The 20,056-nt window shown below is 40.4% G+C and overlaps 1 protein-coding gene across 1 annotated transcript; it reads right to left on the bottom strand.

The window, feature by feature from the left end:
• Positions 1-8,991: 8,991 nt before the first annotated feature.
• Positions 8,992-11,016, bottom strand: LOC135606007 (BIIDXI-like protein At5g11420). Its single transcript, XM_065096692.1, has 3 exons — positions 10,859-11,016; positions 9,794-10,291; positions 8,992-9,708 (listed from the first exon to the last, which is right to left on the bottom strand). Exons 1-3 carry the CDS (start codon positions 10,926-10,928, stop codon positions 9,173-9,175), a joined length of 1,104 nt encoding a protein of 367 aa, XP_064952764.1. The 5' UTR covers positions 10,929-11,016; the 3' UTR covers positions 8,992-9,172.
• Between the last annotated feature and the right edge of the window lie 9,040 nt (positions 11,017-20,056).

The following is a 20,056-nucleotide window of genomic DNA, read 5'->3' as shown; positions in this document are numbered from 1 at the left end:
CAAACCCCTCCATTATCAAAAGAAATTGTCTCCCTGAAACCCCTCAAATGTTGACTTCTTTTTCTCCTCAAGGCTTGAGCTTTTCTTTTGTGATATGTATGTTTGTACCACTTTTTTTGGAGCTACAGCATTTGTAAATGGCAGTGAGTATTAGACCAAGTCCCCCCCACCACATCATTGTGATCATTCATACTTAATGGTCTGTGTCTCAGCTATGTAAATTTAATTCAAAAGGGGCCTCAGGAAGATGGACCATTTTGTGTCTCTGCTCTGTGCTAAAAGTGTCTGCTGCTAACAAGTAGAAGACACACAATCCTTTTTTCCTTTCCCTTACCTGGATTTCTTCTAATGAAGTCTGGGGAACCATTACCAGTTGCACTCCTCTTATCTTGGTTGGATGAGTCCCATTCACTCTCCTTTTGTTTGTACTTGACTTGACATCATGTTGGCCTCTGCTTCTTCTCTTTTGCCTCTTCCAAACATCATTTCTTCTTTCTTAAAAGAAACACAACATCTAAGAAGAATGAGCACTTCCCAACTTGATGTTCTTAGGTTAGAAAAAGTAAATGCTCTGCAAAATTCTTTTTGTATCATCAAGATGGCAAGCAAATCCCATGGGGGTCAAACCGTAATCAGAATTCTCATGAGTGTCCTGAACACAGCGTCCATTAGCAAGAATTAGGTCAGATGTTGCAGAGCCACCCACGATAGAGTGAGTGACCTCCCTGTCCTGCACTTGACCACCAAAGCCAAACATGCAAGTGATTGATTTAAGCCTACCTTGTTCTCTATTTTTAGGCAGGGCCCTGCTATTAAGGCCAGACTAATGGCAGCAGGTAGCCCCTTCTTGGGTGGCTTCCACCTACCTCTCTGCCCATAATTAATTGGGGAATCATCCTGCGCTGTAAGAGAAGACAAATTGGAGACGATGCAAGTGATTCAATTGCCTGTTTTATGCATGCTTGATGATGATACTTTTAGGTTTTGGGATTGATTTGGCAGGCCATGTATTTTTCTGAATTAGCAATCTAAATCACTTGATTTAGGTCAGTGATACATACATACATACATACATACATACATACAGAAAAATGATCATTTCAAATCGATCTTATTATTTATTTTCACAATTTTCTCATATTTTATCCATCTAAAAAATTAAGCCTTTTGCCATCTCACAAATGTAATTAGTCATATGAATATGATGTGCAAGCAGAGATAGACAGAAATTGGAGTCCATTTTGATTGACGGAGGAGTAGGAACAGTTTTGAGTATCTTGTCGTCGATGCGATGCCTCGACGTGATTGATGTTTTCAATGACAATTGCAGAAAAATGAAAAGAACAGAACATTACAAGTCACTCTTGCTGTATTGCTACTCCCACTTTTCTTCTGCCACATCTAACGGTGATTTCTTTTCCGTTTTCTACTCGGGTATCGGTTTTAGAGGCATCATCAGTAACGCCACCCCGAGAACAGAATATTCTCTGAATCGTCGCTATCTTCCGCCCTCCTCACACTCCAAAGATTCTCCAGTCGAAAGCGAACGCGGGCCACCGTAGCCGCGTGAGCCCCTACCTTCACTCTCCCATCCGACGGTCCCCGTTTGCCGACCACGCTCGCTAGGTAGAAAATTTTAAGTACATGACTTTTAGAAAAATAAACTTAGCTTTCTATCATCAAATAAGTACGAATCGAAACTCGATCTTAATTAATTATTTACATTAATAATTAAGATACGGTGCGCCTGCGGGCATGCCGTCCACGCAATCCGCGGCATGGTGATCCGGCACTGTCGCCAATCCCTGCCGACCACGTGGCTCCCAATCATTAGCCCTTTACGCTTTTATATCTTCCCCCCACCCGCTTAGCTTGTCCCGTCACGTCACTCCCTGAGCCTTTTCTAGCCTCCGCCCCTACGAATCGAGCGATTTCTTCCCAACTACCCAAACTACCCCTCTCCACCAACGCTGCCTGGTGTTCGTTATGTAACCACTTGTGCCGGTTGGCGTCTACGAGAGACCATCGCCTTCGCCTGCTTTGGCATTTATGTCCTCTGGAAGCGTGTAGAGCTGCCGCGAAGCGCCAGGGGACGGATATCTGCCGACAGGAGGAGAGAGCGTTGCTATCGCATCGAGGAGCGACGCCGGCCCTCGTAAGCTGCCATCCCGCTTTGGACTGCTCTCATCGTCACGGCGCGCCGAGGACAAAAAGATTGATTGAGAGACACGCCAAAGGAACCACCACCACCGCTTCGAACCACGCATTCCTTGTCCATCCCACCGGCGTATTCTATTCTACCCCCCCACTATCTTTTGTTGCATGACACCTGTTTGATATATTGCCACTACACCGCAGCTGCTTGAACGCGCACGCATTTCCACATGCATTTTGATCTTGCGCCCTCGACGATCAGAAACAGGGGATAAGTTTAAGTATTGAATTCATGCTCCCATTCATTTTCCTCGAGTACCAAAACTTGTAGGTTTTGATCTGGGAGCACTGCAGATCCAACAGGAGAAACAAAGCTAGTGAATGGATGGTAGGTAGGTAGGTAGGTAGGTAGGCAGGCAGGCAGGCAGGGGGCATTCTCTGGAATTCAAATGGGTACAAAGATGACAAGCAAACTGTTCCAAAAAGCTATAGTTGTACCATCACACAGTTGTCTCGGGTACTCCCCTTTTAACTTCATCTTTCTCTAAATGTGTTAAATTTAAGTTGAAACCACAAATTATTCTTTAAACTCATTTTGATTATAAGAGTATTCAAGATATATATTTTAGATAGTTTATGTATTTATGGATCTTTTAACTTAAACTAATTAATCACAGATAGTCGATATAAAGATTAGAAGTGTTTTAATAATTTAATGTTTTATAAATCTTTTTAATGTAACCTAGCTGACTCTGGGTAGCTGTGATTAGCCGAAATATTAAGGATATTTCAGGTTTTTTATTTTTTTATATCGATTTTTCAACTCAAATTAGCTAACCAGTGTTAATCATGATCTTTGTATTTTGGATGAATATTAACGAAAGGGACACATACGAAGAATTCTAATATTTAGAGGGATATCAATATCAAATTTCTAACAACTAATACGTTATTTCTAAATTTTAAATATGATAAATATGTGAATGTATTATATTTAACCTATAATTTTAACTTTATATATATATATATATATATATATATGAGATAATATGAGATTCGAATATAAGTTTTAATATATCCACCTTAACAACAAAATGTCATATCATCATTAGGGCTTTTACATATATATGCTTTCAAGCTTCAAAAATTACATATTTGTCCGTATAGAATTATATACATATCTTTTAAAATTTAAATCTTTTATATATGTCACTTCCGTTAATATTTACCCAATAACTACAAACTTAACTACTATTAATAGTATTTTTTAAAAAAAATTAAAAAATATTTTTATTGTATTAAAGGATGTACATACGTGACTCAAACGTAATACACATTACTTGTGTAACAAATGCACTAACCAACGTGAATGTCTCAATAAAGACTTTAATATTTTAAAATTTGGTAATTAAAATCACTTAAATTTTTTTTATGAAAATTAAAAAAGGGTAAATTTATGAAAAATAAAAATGTATAAAGCAAGTGATACTTTGAAGTGTCTTGATGTCAATTAGAGTTTCAACGCTATTATAATAACAACCAATAAAGATGAATTACAATGATATGTATGTAAGTTTACGAGTTTTATATGAAAGCATGTGCTAAATTCAAATTTAAAATAAAAAATAAAATATTAAAATAAAAAAGTAAATAATAAAATAATAACAACCAATGAAGATGAATTACAATGATATGTATGTAAGTTAACGAGTTTTATATGAAAGCATGTGCTAAATTCAAATTTGGAAAAAAAAAATTAAATTTAAAATAAAAAATAAAAAATATTTATATTGTTGAGATGAGAATAGTGTGGTAGATACACAAAGTTACTATAAAAGATGAAGAAATAAAATTATATATATATAAATAATTAGGTATAATAGTAAAAATGAAAGAGAATTATCAATAGTGATCTAATGGAGGTAGATGGATAACTAGGAAGATTTTACTTGAAGATTTAAATTCATTTAATTTAATTATAATATATTACTTTTATATAAAGTTGACAAAAGATTCTTGCAATGGATTCCAAGTAACTGAGATGTTATGATTTGTAATTGTTAAATAGACATACAAGGTTTCCTTGTTCTTTCCTTAGAAATTGGTATACAACAGAGGAGAGCAGGGGGAGATATCGCTGTTGATAACAATGCTGGGGGAAATCCAAATATTCTCATGTGTTTGTTCTTCAAGTCGAGCGTCGGAGAGACATGATCTTGGTGGACGGATTAGAAACAGCTACGAGCATGATGACTGCAACAAGAGAGAGAGAGAGGTGGGAGGAATAATAATGGCGGCAATAATTGGTGAGAAGATGGAGGTGACGGGTGGGGGGGAACACATCTCATGGCGATGCTGTCGTCGTCGGAGCAGGCTGCCCCAGCCGTGTCCGCCTGTCGTCTCTGTGCTACTGCCGCTGTCTTCCTCGCGCCTCGCATGTGCTCCGTCTTTTCGCAGCAGGGCCCCCTCGTGAGACGCGCGTGCTGTGGTTCCGTACGGTGCAAAGACCGTGATCGATCGAGCTTTAGGATTCGTGCTGTCATTGTCGGCTCGGCACACTATTCATCACCGACGGCGAGTTTTGGTTGGTTGCCGTCATGTCATTTGTCCTCGACAAGGTGAGCGAGATAGATATCCATGTCATCCAATTCCAACGTAGCATGCACTCTATCTGCCCATTGCCTACCCTAAACCTTCGAGGGAGTAGCCGGTTGGCAACTCCGGTGCATGCCGACCAACTCTAGTGATCCCTGGGCCTCGGTTGGTTGTGGTCATCACACAATCTTGGAAGAGATCATTGGACAATCACTGCATGCTTGCTGTCATTTTCTGTGCTTTGCTGTAAGAACGAACTTGGCTCACCAGGATCGCAATTCCCCTCACCTAATTACCTTTGTGGTGTAGGATGTACTAACTAAAGTGAAAGATAAAAAGTCTGTCTTCACATCCACTTTCCCAGCATCTCCAACGAGTTTCACCACTAAAATGCACGTCCCTCATCGGCCAAGATCTTGGAGATCTACATCGGTCTCTTTCGTATTTAAAGAATTGGGTGACTAGATTATGCTTTACCGTATCAAAGATTTGGTCACCACCACGAGAACTCGAGTCAAAGCAGGCATTGATTCTGATTTGTGTTTTTGGTAGATAATCTTGGAGCATGCAGGGTTGACCACTATGATTAATCCTTATTCATTCGTAGCATATCCGTGAAACCCTAAGGTCCATGATGCTGTTAGATTGCTTTCTCGGTAGTACTTGATGCCGGGGTAGACTATGGATTTTGGCGTGCTCACCCGCGAGGAAATCATAAGTGCTGAAATCATCGTCAAGGAAGATTCATCTCCATTCATTCTCGAGATATCCGTATAATTATTGATCAATGCGATGACAAGGGAGATAGAGAGAGTGTGTCCGTGTGTGTGTGTGTGTGTGCGTACCTATGCTTAATCTATCGTTAAATTTCAAGAATTTAGTAGATCATGATCTATGGACTCAGTTCTCGTTGTTTGGTCCTTTCCCCATAGATAGATAGAGAGAGAGAGATCTCGTTGTTTGGTCCTTCCCCCATAGATAGATAGATAGATAGAGAGAGAGAGAGAGAGAGAAAGAGAGAGAGAGAGAGAGAGAGAGAGAGAGAGAGAGAGAGAGAGTTGAAGTGCTCAATTGAATGCCATTGCAGCAAGTATTGTGCTGGATAAGTAAATCTGTCGCTCGTGTTAAGAACTACAAGTTCAAACATCTTGATCAGCTCTCATAAGCTCTATAATGGTTTTTGTTAGTACAAATTTTGATTGTTCGAGTTGGTATGATGATTCAGATATGATCCAGATCTATTCCAAGTCAATCTCAGTTCAAATTATGATTCGTAAAATGTTAAATATACAAAAACTGAGTCAGGCACATTCCAACAAATACCCTTCCGACGATCAAATTAGTCTTAACGTTCGATCTAAGCGAACCAGTAGATCGATACTAAAGTAAAATTGTCTATTTGAGAATGTATCACTTGGGAGACAATTACATCAGGGATCACTGACGATTAGAGGGAAATGTGCAATGTCTTGAGCCGAACCGTGGCATGGCTTCCGTCACACTGTTGCTCACATCGATCGGATTAGTCTAAGTCACACCAATCATGAGGTTCAAACGATCGATTAGTCATCCATGTATTGCCACATGGTGCTTAAGTGTTTTTCGATCTGAAAGCCATTTCTCGATTATGTATGATTGGCTTTCGACGATCACCTCGTGTTGCGACGTGATGATGCCATGTCATCTTGCACCTATCAGCTCTTCCAGCTTTGCCGATGCGGAAGATCTTGTTACAATCATATGCTTGCAATGACATCAACTAACATGCAAGCTGCTGGGCCATGAATGCCGAACGCTTCCTCCAGACACGCAAATGGCAGTCACTTCAAGTCCTCGAGCCAGGACAAAACATGAAGTTGAAGCCACTGCTGATTCTTGGACTGTCTCTGCGTTTGTGTTAGAGCCTCCAAAGGAGTTGATGCAAGCAACGAAGAGAGGACGATAATTATTCTGGTGGATGCCATGTCTATCTACCTTCTCACTGTCAGACCAGTAAACAAAAGAATGATCTCTCTCTCTCTCTCACATCTATGGGATCAAGCCTTTGCATGATTCGGACATGGTAAGAGATCGTCACAGCAGATCTGTTCCTAGATCACATGTGATGGGAGAGAAACAAGACTGCATGGCTCCATCGCGCAGATTCACCGAGTCATGTTAGCTTGTTTTTTACTGTGATGGAGATGTGCACAAGGAATGGCCATTTCCGGAGCTTTAGCAATGGAACACTCTGCAGTGGCGACCGGAGGAGGAGGAGCGGTCGCGGTCGGGATCGCCTCCGACCACTCGCCGACAGCCTCCAGCCAGGCCACGCCCACATCCAACACCTCCGATATCCCCCACCACTATCTTCAGTCCCCATCCTTGAAGTCTTCGCTGTCGCCTCCCTTAAATGCTGCCGCCTGCACCAACACCCAGTGGGGAAGCCCTTCCTCCGCATGTCCGCGTCATTGTTGGCGGCAAAAGCCAACATATATCCCACATTTGAATCCACTGTTCCCATCTGCGGCGACGTGGAATCAACATAAATTCGCACCTTGTAGAACCATAGCTGGTCAAGTACAGTTGATGCCGTGGAGTTACGACGACAATCTGCACACCTTCTCATGACGGACGAGCATCGCCAATTGTTCGATGAAAAGTCGCGACGAGGAGGGGCGGGGCATGTGCTGCTGTTGCCTCTTGTAGCGTGGCGGCAAGAAGGGGTACACCGAACGCGCGGCCGCCGAACGCGGAGTGGCGGAGGGAGTGTCGACGTCGACGGGCTGCTGTTGCTGACCCCCACCATGAGCTCCGTCGTGTCAGTTCACCCGACCTGACCACTCCTCGTCATCATGAGGGCATGAGGGCACGCCCAGCTGAGCTCAAGAGGGAGGATGGGATGGGGTCAGTCGACTGTGCTGTTTGTGTGGGTCTTTGTCCTGATATGTTCAGATAGGTTCAGTTGGTTTCAGAATGGTCCTGCCATGGTCCTGAAGCACCTCAAACCGGTCAAGACAAAGACACACACACACACACACACACACACAGATCTGCTGAGACTCGGAGACTTCATCTCTACCATATCCTACAGAGAATTTTGCTGCTTATAGTTCCTATTGTGTTCCAAGTATGGCTTGTAGGGCATGTGACCTGTTTCATTCTAGGAATTCCAACAATGATGCTGTCCCATCTGCTTTCAACAGGCAGAAATGCTCTACCCACACAACTTGATGGCTACCTTTGTGGCCCTAATTTGTGTTCTTGTTATAATGGCAAAAAGAAGGCCATGGTAGGTTTTAAGGAGGTAGGCCTTGGAAATGGTTAATGTATCTTCCATCAAGAAGCTTATGTATGTATTGGGCCTTGAAGCCTTCAATGTTTGAAACAGTGTCTCAGAACTGATGGGCTCAAGCATGCGCAGGTTTTGTTTAGCAGCCAACATTAAAGATACCCTGTGGATGTGCTGCAACAACAACAAAACATGATTTTTTTTTGTGGAAGATGGGCTTAGCTAGCCGAAGAGGAATTGCTAACACCTTCAAAATCACTGTAGCCATCAGAGGAGGAATAAGGTTTGGGAGACATGATGAGAAGAAGAACAAAGCAAGGGAGAGGCCATAGCCATATCCATATGAGCCCTTGCAAACATGTATCAATGTTGTTGCTTGAAGTCGTTGATTCCCTTCGAATGATGGGTTGACAGCCTGACAAAGTTGAGGACTTTGATTTCGCTTGAGGTGCCTCAAACACTAAATATGATAGAGAGTCTAAGTCATCGTCTCTCGACCGATATCAGTTTTGAGAGGAAACTTCGAACTCAATCTCTTCGAAGCTCAAGTTAGACTTTCAAAATACATTTATGAAATACAAAAAACATCAGACTACGAAATTTGTGCGTATGTTTATCTTTTGTAGTTGATCCTTCCACTCGTAATTAGAAAATTATTCAGGTTTTGGTATATCTATTGAGGTTTTGGTATATGTTTCCTATATCAATCATTAATCTTACAAATCTTTTTTGTCGAAACATAGTGTAAAAGCTCAGATGATGTAGACTCATCCGAAGCCCAATTCATGTCATGTTTCTACGGACAAATTAAGCCAGCCCATATGAAGCAAGTAGCAAGAATTGGAAAGAACAAAGCATCAAGATATTTATGGATGAAATGAATATTGAAAGAGAATTAATAAGCCTTTTTTTTTGGGTACTGAATATAATTCTATTGTCCTCAAAGGAGGCAAGACATGATAAGATAGATATTGGTTAGTCTCCTTAAATGGTGCTTTAATTTATGTGGCTCATCCCAAATAATATAACATCATAAAGCACTTGCAATCAATATATATGTTTATGCGATGAGCATAGCACACAAAATAATGAATTGATGGCAAATTGCACGCTCGTGGTGGCGGCGGCGGCTTCGGCATCCATGCGACGCCCTCACGCGAGCTTCCTGTAGCGGACGCTGACCAGCGACACGTCGTCGAGGACGGGCCCGCAGAGGGAGCTGAGGTCGTCGCTCCGGGTGTTGTAGTTGGAGCTCCAGAAGACGACGCGTGTGCGGGCCGCGGTGGCCGTGAACCGGAGCACCGCGCGCTTCCACCCGCCCTTTCCCTTGGACTCGTACGGCACCTTCATGGTGTGCTCCCCCGCGAAGGCCTCCACCTGCAGCGACCCCTCGCAGGCGTTGCCGGCGTCGCCCACGGCGAAGGCGAGGGCGTAGCGGCGGCCGGGGACGGTGCGGACGACCTGCGCGATGGCCGACTCCTTGCCCGCCAGGAGCTCCACTGCACGGCGGCCGCGCGGGACGGAGAAGTCGTCGGCGTCCAGGTACCTGACCGCCTTGAGCGACTCCACCATCCACCCCGGGAGCGGGGAGTGGTCGTCCTCGATGTGGGGAGGGATGACGACGCCCCATGTGGTGTTGGGAAGGATGTACGGCCCTTCCTCGAAGCCCCCATTCTTCAGAACGTTCGCTGTGGCAGTGAATCAAGCATGAGATCAGATCCAAGGCAGAGCACGTGCATGCATGATGAGCCATGAGAGCGCAGGGGAGCTTACTGTTCGTCCTGCGGGGCGGGATGAGCTGCTTGATGGCGACGGAGTCGATGAGGGGGCCGCAGGCGGGGTCCTCGGAGACGCTGGGGTTGTGGATCACCACCTCCACCTCGTCGGACTTGGCCAGCCACGCCCAGGCGTAGGAGTCCCAGCCGTTGCTGCTGTACATGGTCTGCATAGGGAGGACACCGGACTCGGGGGAGGCCGACACGTTGAGCCGCTCCTCCTGCGCGCACGTCCGGGCGGCGCTGAATGTGAGCGAGTAGCGCATCCCCTTGGAGAGCTTCACCTTCTGCTTGATGGAGGCGTCGTTGCCCAGGCGGACGGCGTAGGAGCCCTCGGGCACCACCAGCAGCATGTCCCCTTGCTTCTGCCCCCATTGGATGTACTCCACGAAGCCCGTGATCTGCCATTGGGGAATGGCGTTGCGGCCGATCACCTGCGTGCCCTTCATCTCTTTCGGCTTCGGCCCCAGCTCGAAGTTGCCATTGGGAAGCAAGCCTGCACCGGTTTCACATCACACACAAGGTTCAGTGAATGCCATGTCCATCGAGGCACTGTACTCCATGGAATGCAACAGGGTAAATGTTCATGTGTGTCATCAAGCTAGAAGAAGACGAAGGATTAGTCCCCGCATGATTCATCTAATCCCGATCACGTAGATTTTCTGAGCTACCAAATTGGCTCAGATCTAATTAACACAGCTTCTGACACCTCTGAGCTGCAAGAGGACAAGGAATTATTGTTCTGCCCCTGCTGTGTCTATCCTCACCAACCAAGTGACGGCGATACAGATGGAAGAAGCCTGCCCTGCATCCATTAGTGTCCCTCTGCAGTTCTTGGGATGTAAATGCCGGTAAGTGCAAGGACTGTGAGTTCATCCCAACCATCCACACCATTCTTCTACCCTAAACTGAACTCACTTGGATTCTCACCAAGCACCGGCAGTAGATCTGGCAATAGGTGAAATGGTGCTTTTCTGAACTGATCATGACATGGGAAGCAAAGAAGAAAAGCAGACGGAGATGACTATTATGCTACACAAGACAGAGTGTGAGAGTAGCTCACCATCTGTGAAAGCTGCGGCCAGTTGAGATGCAACGCACAGAAACAAGGAAGAAGCAAGCAAACGCAGCATTTTGGGAATCTCAGGAAGGAGAAGGAAGGAAAGAGAGCTGACGGGGTGAAGCAAATCGACAGGCCACCGGAGCACAGCTTAAATGGTCGTTCATCAAACACAAGAGACTTCAACTTGATCGCAATATCCCAAATGCCATTATCCCCCAAATAAACACAAAAGAAAAATGAAAAGATGGAGAACAATGATCTGTGATCAATAATTCGCCCACATGACTCGGGACACAGCCAACCATGATCGCATCACAAGATGTTCGTCCATTGCAATCATAGAATAGTAATGTTAATTGCTGTCAAGTGACACAGTTAAAAGAAGCAGCAACAGAGCTCATCATGTATGACTGCTCCAAGAAGTCATCTTTGAGCTTGTTTTTGGGTGCTCTTCTTTTCCAGATAATTTCTTCATGCTCTAAGGACTGAAGATTCCTGCACTTTAGCACGGGGTATCAAAAGCCAAGTCGTGTTATGTTAGACCTAAAACAAAGCTGTGTTCATCTTGACATTCCAAGATCTACCTACTGTCAAGATGAGTAGGAAATGTTGGTGGACGTGTGGAACACCGTACTAAACACATGGCATCAAGCAGACACCGGTAAAAGCTTAATTCTCCGGTTTACATATTGCAAGGTCGGCTGAGGTCCCAAAAGATATATGGGGTTTCATGTGCAGTTCACTGAGACATCATATGCTAATGTATCAGGGAATCCTGAGCTGGGCATGTGCTCACTGTACAACTCGTGGTGGGTGGACTGAAGAAGAAGAAGGGAAGAAAAGTGCAGTGCCTCACTTCATTGTCTTTTCTTGTTCTTCATCTTAAAGAGACTGTAAGATCAAATTGTTGGAGCAGTTAATTCTCTTTTCTTGGTGAAGGATTTCTACATCTAATTTTCTTCAAACCATACTAAAATGGCAGTGTGCTGCATCAGCCTGTTCATCCCTTTCATCTTCAGAAGATTGTTTCTTAAGTTATTGGATGCATGTTTATCTGCTAATCAAGATCTAAAGAGTTTGAAGTTTAATCTTTTAATATCTCTTATATTTTCCTCCCATTTTTGAGGAGTAAAACAAGGGGAATGCTCCTCTCAGGAGGCCTTAACTTCCTGCTTGTCGACTTCTCTTTCTCCATCCATGTCTCAGGTGACAACATCTGATCCCCCATTTCCGGTCCTTTCTTCCATCTTATCTTCCTCTAAAGAAGGTAAACATGGCTCCACATGAGCTCTCGTGAAAGGTTTTGGCTCCATAGTCCGATATTTTGGGGCCATTGCTACCATTGCATATGCCCTCATTGCTTTTCTTTCGCACCGTAGTTCCTTTCGGTAGGTCACTTCATGTGCAATAACCTCAATCTATTTACATGGATAATATTCATTACCCTATTGAGACTTAGACGCACAAACATCAATCTATCAAAATAATAATACAACAAGCTGACCAAATCTACCATGTCATTATAAGTCATACTTTGAATTAGAAATGATTCGAAAAATACTAATCTTTAATGATCCAATATTATAAATAAGGGTCATTTGCTCTTTTCTCTCCTCTCCGCTTCTCACATTTCATCCTAAGATTTTAGATTTTTATTACATCGAGTATCAACTAAGTCGGAAAAATCCTAATACTTATTACTCCCATTGGTTGGTTGTATGATAAAATTTAAAATTGAGATCAGGTGAGATTATATCAAAAATCGAATTAATGACGAACCTATAGACTAACACTATCCATCCTAGGAATCATCCTTGTTATAACATTACAAATGACAATCTGTTATAACATTACAAATGAGGGTGTTGAGGTAGATGTTAGTAATCTAATTCGTTTCAATATAAGAACATATACACTAAGTTGATGGTTTCAGTCTAAAAACCATAACCTCAAATAAGCTAATTGACATCCTTGTCAAAGATAAACATAGCTCAAATAAAATCCTAGCATGGTGTATATGAGACGTAGCTTAATGATTGACTCCAAATCATCTAACAACCCAAATATTAGATTGATTCTTATACCAAATATCACGTCTCTATCCTATAGACTAATTGACAAATCAATTTTGTTTGATTAAATCACTAATCAAAATATTTAAGCTTAAATTGATAATAATATACTCATCAATCCTTATAAACTAATCTTATTTTTACAAACTATGATGCGAAATCACATGTAGATTCCCTACGCATCATCTAATGCAAGATTTGTTGCATTCATCAAGAGGCAAGCTAACCACCTCCTCCAAAATAATAAATGGTTAGGTAAAGGGTGTGAGAGGTTATCTTTGGAAACCAGCAAGAGTTTGCAGCTTTTGATAGATACATCCAATTGAACTTGGTAGCTCAGAGGGCACAGCTCCACTGATACATGGAAAAGAGAAGGGAAGCAGTTCCTTCTCTTGGTCTTTGCAGGAAAACTTTAGATATGAGACAACCAATTGGTATAAACTAAGTATGAATTCATATTTTGTTAGGCAACCACAGACATATGTATCAAATAAAAAGATATGTTCACTAGGTGGTTTATTATTATTATTATTATTATTATTATTATTATTATTATTATTATTATTATTATTATTATTATTATTATTATTATTATTATTATTTTAACCATTTATGATTTGGTATGTAACAAACAGTATGTCCACCTGAATAGAAATTAGTCAAGCCTGCTCCAAGTAGGATGACAGTGGATTGGTTTTTCATTTTTTATATGGATTTGCATAATTAGCTTAAATTGTATTTTTCAATTGATAAATTTTGAATGTTGACAATATTAACATTCAAAATATTTGACGGATTATAGGCCAATGAACATGAGAACGATAATGGATAAATGCTATGGAAATATTTTCCATGGTTAACTCATTATAAAAAAGTTACCTAGGGCACGATGATCATGTTTAATGATTATTCATTAAATTTATTTTACATTTATCATATACTAATTTGAGGGTCAAAGAAATCATGTTAGAAACCGCATCTTATCTTGATTTTCATATACGTCGACCACCAAATCTATCTCAATCCCTGAATAAGCATTCAAGCTTCCTTTTGGCTGTATCAAACTTCTTACGCACGTCGATTCAAATCGAATTTGACTGATCCAGATATCACAAACATCTATACTATCATTTTGGCGCTACCCATATCATAAAAATATCATTCAACTAACTCGCTCAATGGGCACTCTAGCCAGGGTGCTTTGCCTTCGATCCACAATACGACTAACAACTGATATTTTAGAAATAAGTCCTTCACCCCTAATCTATAACGTAGTCAACGTAGCTTAAAGTATTATCAATCATGATTCGAAGTGCACCCTATGATAACAACATGGTCGAGGTGATTTCTACAATTATAATGCGACTAACATGACTCAAAGTGCTCTATGAGAAAATAATTCAATCGACAATTGCTATGGACCAAAGCACTCTCTACAATGACATTATAGTTGATATAACCTTAAATGCTCTCTAGAGTGTTAGTTCATCTGATACAATTCAAATCATTCCTTTCAATCACAATACAACTAAAATGATCCGAAATATTTCATTTGAGGATAACATGGTTGAAATAGCTCAAAGCATCTCATTATCCGACTTGTCCTTCGTGAATATAAGAGTCTCCAATGTGTGATGTGCTTTCATTGACAAAAGTATATGAAGTATTTGACACGTACCTATGGATAAAAATTATTCCAATGGTTGACGGATTCATGGACATAAGCATCATTAACAGTCAATTCATCATTCACAAACAAAAAATATCATGATAAGTGACACGCCTTTCGCAAACATAAATGTCTAATGCGTGAATTCTTTGTGGACGAGAGCATTTAAGGTGTCCAATACATCCTCAAATAAAAAATAATTTGACGCCAACATGTTCACATGCTCTCTAACATCGAGCCCACTTGCTTGATGTGGGCAAGTCATCCAAGCACTTGATATGGATAGCTCGACCAACACCATATGTGGGCAAGTTGGCCATCGGCCAAGGTGGCGAAGTCATAATGCTCAAAGTGGTTAGGTTGAACAATGCCGGCCAAGTTAACTGACGCTTGAGATGTCAAGGTCAACCAACATATGAGGTGGCCGAGTTAGCCAATGCCCAAGGTTGCGAGATTGACCTATGCTTGAGGTGGCTAGGTTGACCAACTCCCAATGCAACCAAGTTGATCATTTCTTGATGCGACCAAGTTGACCAACGCCTAAGATGGCTAGGTCGACCAATGCTGGAGGTGGTTAGGTAACGCAAACACCCAAAGTGAGTAGGGAGGCCAGCACCCAATGCAATTAGGTCAGCCAAATCCCCCAAAGTGATCAAGTCGGCCAAGTGCTTGACATGCCCTGGTCAACCCAATCCCCAACACAACTAGGTTGACCAAGCACCTAAAGCAACCAGGCTGACCACTAAGTGCCTGACGTGTAGGTTGATTCGACCTGATGTGGATAGGGCGTCTGGATGCTCGACATAGGTAGGTCGGTCAAAATAATTAGGGCGATTACTACCTTAACACACCTATCTCAAAGGTCGCCTAACCCAATGATGATTAGAGCTCCTAAAGCACCCTTTTGGATAAAGACAAATGATATAAAAAATATTCGTACCAATGAGGGTTTGACGTGTGGCAACCTAATTAACATGAGAAGGCCAATGACCAAATGCGAAAGAAATATTCTTCTCAACTAATTCGTTATAAAAATCTACCTGAGACAAAATAATCAAAATCAATAATTATTTATTTATTAAAATTATTTATGTTTATCCGTTATTTACTTAAGTATTAGAGTGATTACGTCAAAAACCTCTCCCAATAGGAGTGTTCAAAGAGGTTGGATCCTTCCCAATAGGAGTATTCAAAGAGGTTCAACCATTAAGGGTCGAATCGAAGTTAAGCTCGATTAAAGCAAGTACTCTAATCAGAAACATTTTAGACTTATTTGAATTATTTAAACTCACTTAAACCAGTTTAGTTAACTAGTTAATTAATTTTTAATTCTAAGTATATATATATATATATATATATATATATATATATATATAAATCAAATGAACCAATCCAGGTTAGTGAATCGATTTAGTTTAATTGAATCAAACTAGAATTTTGATCTAATTGGACTTACATTCTAAAAAAATTTATATTATAAATATTATTCTAAACATTCTAAACAATTGGATGTATGCATAAGTGATTTTTTTTTATTGAAAGATGCCTTACAGGAATAATAACTTCATATATGTCTTCTTTTTTTCTATGATGAGAATATACAGTAATGCATTCAAATCAACAAAAAGATTGGTAATAAATAAAGATGACAAAAAAAAAAGATTTATACCTGAAATGAGTGAATAAAGCCAAGAAGGAAACGAGGAGGAAAAGTCACGGAGACGAAAGAAGGGCGATGAACTCATCGAGTTTAGGAAGGATTTTAGGGTTTCTAAGACCTTTGGATTGAGTTAGTATTTTTTAAATTAAAATTAGTTCAATTCGGTCCCAATCAATTAACATAATCGAAAAAGAGTATCCTCTAACCATTTATAGTCTTCAAAACTGAATTATTGATGAAATGATTCAGACCAAATTAATTAGGAACTGATTCTGTTTAGGTTCATAGTGGGTTTGATTTGTTTTTCCTATTTGATTTAAAGATCCCTATCTTAATCTTCGTGCAGGTCAATCATAGAGTATGTACTCGAATCCACCTTAATCCCGAGCAAATATTTGAGCTTTTTTGTCGATCATATTATATATTTTTTTATCATACGAGACTAAATCAAATTGGGCTTACATAGATAACATTGACATATTCAAGTTTCTTCATGTTGAACCCGATTAAACCCACCCTATCGATTGGGACAACCAAAAGTGTTTCTCGACATAATCTTTCTATAATATCTTAATCGTTAAATTCTCCATCCATCTTTTCAACAAAATTTTTGTCACGAGGATCGACTCTCGATCGTGATCAACGATGCTCGTTATGTACTATGGCATCCTTAGCTTTATTATGAAACATATTATATTGCTAAAAGTATTTGAAGTTGGAGATAAATATTTTTTAATGCATTTCCTTACATCACTGTCTCTTAAACTTTCATTTAGGATTCCAATCAGATGTCAACTTATATAAGCACACGTGCTGATGAGAAATCACCATGGAATATAGTTTAGAGATTAAGATTGACGACGTACCAATGTTGACGGAGACTTGCCTTCAAATATTCCCTCCTCAAACTGAAACATAGAGAGAGAGAGAGAGAAAAGGCACTGCCCACGGCTTTCCTCACTCTTAATCTCCTCCATCGTGGTTTGACAATCTTTTTCTCTCTTGTAGATATGTTTTGAAATTCAAGAAAAAAGAAGTTGAGAAAAAGCAATAATAAAATTTGCCATCATAACATATTTTGAATATGAGATATTAACCAACTGATATATAATTAACAAACATTAACCTTATTAATTTTCTTATTCCATATGTCAAACTTCTACGATCATTTATATCATATATCCTTAGCTATATCCTTCCAAGACTTTAATGATCCAACACTCCAGTCATTTAAATCATACCTCTATATGATCAAGCTTATCTCATGAGACTTACTAGTATTTGCACTCAAAATTTTCTTATCGTGATAAGTAGTACTCATATGCTAATGATCAAGACTTTCATTTGATGTAAAATTCGATACATAGAAAACCTACCTTTGTGGTATCATAACATTCACTCTTTAAATCCATAATTATTTTTATTATCGTATTATTCACAGAAGTGGAGATTTCAATAACTTATGATCGTACATCCATATAATCAAGTCTTTCATGGGACCTCTTCTATATATGACGTATTATATTGAATTATTCTATCATGATCCTTACACCATGTCACCTCTATGGTGACCTATGTCAACACATCGTAGGGCCTTTGTCATCTCTGTTTATGTTTGCTTCTTTGGCAATCGACCTTCGTCCACCTGGTCTCGGGTCACACTCGGACGAAACACAGCTCTAGGATAGTCTAATGCTTAGTAGCTCCCGAAGTCCACTGGTTTCACTGAAATTAGTATGCCATTGTTTGGATCATGTGTCTCTAACTCTCAACATAATCTCTATTTGTGTATTGCTTCCTTCGCAACAACTCGAATGATAGCATTATAACATATTCTTCAAGAGTATTTGCTTTTGTATCTTTTTATTCTATGTTCAAACCTTTTGACACCAACTTCGCCTCCATAAGTTAAATCATCTTAGTTCCTCCATCAAATACTTTGTCGAGATAAGGTACATGTGCTTCTAAGCTCCCTTTTAGTTTGACACCGTAGAGTCAGATGATTTAAAATTTTATCTAACATATTTGATGCATCAAATTCAATTATATTTTATTTGACATATTTATATATTTGAAATGTTGATACGATGTATCATACCTACTAATAAAGAATTAGGGTTTGAAAATTTCTCTAAAATATTTTAGCACTAACATTGACCAATAAAAACTATCCAATCATTTCAACGTCAAGAATAAAAAATCGCCTTCTTCGCTTACGACATGCATAAGAAATGTGGCTCGTGCATGATTTGTTAACTCATCGTATCCCGGTATTAGTTCTGCATGGCATCCGAAGCTCTGATGAGATCAGCTTCCGTCAAGCCACCTCCGAACAAATTACCACCTCGGGTCGAGCCATCTTTATTAGGCTTCTTAACTATTTCGTGCCCAACTTTGATTTATCTCGCTTGAAAAAAAAGAGATATACGTTAAGTCGAATGAGATTCAACATTTTGGACAGCACCAAATTTGACTGCATGTATGTGTAGGATCCATCGAGAAAGACTCGGGAAAGGAAAGAAGAAACCGGATGAGAAAAATTCATGATCCTTTGTGATATCCATTGTGCTTCTTGCAAGATAAAATCAATAAAAGATAATAGATTTGAAGAAGAAGAAGAAGAAGAAGAAGAAGAAGGAACACAAGCTTCTATATCTTGGACATGAGCTTACTGCTTTTCCCATTAACAAGAAGGCAACCAAGACGAGCAATCAGTAAACCCCAATCTCGAGTTCTTCTTAATCTCTTCCATCAAAACGAGTCCACAGAACTCAACAGGGAAACCGCAACTTCGGAAGGTGTATGCTCAAGAGAAATAGAAACTAATACACGTTCTGAGGACGTAGAAGAGGAGGGACCTGCCGAGTGGGGACGCAAGAAATCCAAAGATGGGCGTCATCAGATGCCGGCGCGCTCCCTCCACCACCTGCCGCTGCTGCTGCTGCTGCTGCAGGAATTCCGCGACCAACCTTCTGTCCTGGATCAGGTCGTTCTCCAATACCGAGATCGCGCGGACGTAGTACCGGGTCACGGTGTCGATGGTGAGCTCTCTGCTCATGCGCGGCCACCGCCTCGCGTACGCCCGCCTCAGCTCCCTCACCTCCGCCCTGACCTCCTCCAGAAACTCCACGTCCGCCCTGATCGTCTGTTCCATGAAATTCAACCACGCCTCGTCCTCCGTCATGTTTGCCGCCATGATCTCTCTCTCTCTCTCTCTCTCTCTCTCTCTCTCTCTCTCTCTCAGAACCAAGAAGATGGCGGTACAAGGAGAGCTCCCTCCTTCAAGAATCAAGAAGAGTCTGCACTACCGGGAGATGTTATGTGCAATCCCTACGTATTTTTGGAAATGGCCTTTTTGAACTCTTGCTTGCATTTATATTCTCTAATAATATAAAACAAAATTACAATTATCTTTTATTTGTTTGTAAATGTGTGTGTTTTTTTTGTTGTTCTTATACAACGAATTTGGTGGTCATTGATTAATGATTATATCCTAGTGTTATCTGCTTTACCATAATTTCACTCTGAATCTTGTTTTCTACTCATTAGAAATGCTATATATTAATGATGTACAAATAATGTGAAGAAAATTTAATAAATTAAAAATAATAAATATATTTAAAAATTATAAATGTATAAAATAGAAGTTAAGTTGCATCTCCTGATTAAGTAAATCATCATTCAAATGAACTTAAATGTATTTTTGTATAGTTGCCGAGCAAAATTTTCTAAATACCTCCAAGTCTATTGCAATATATTCCTTTAATTTAAAAATAATAATCGTAACATAAATCCAC

The sequence above is a fragment of the Musa acuminata genome, chromosome BXJ2-2, assembly GCF_036884655.1.
Source record: "Musa acuminata AAA Group cultivar baxijiao chromosome BXJ2-2, Cavendish_Baxijiao_AAA, whole genome shotgun sequence".
Lineage (NCBI taxonomy): Eukaryota > Viridiplantae > Streptophyta > Magnoliopsida > Zingiberales > Musaceae > Musa > Musa acuminata.
The sequence above is the reverse complement of the archived record's forward strand: the minus strand, read 5'-3'. Positions and strand labels throughout refer to the sequence as shown.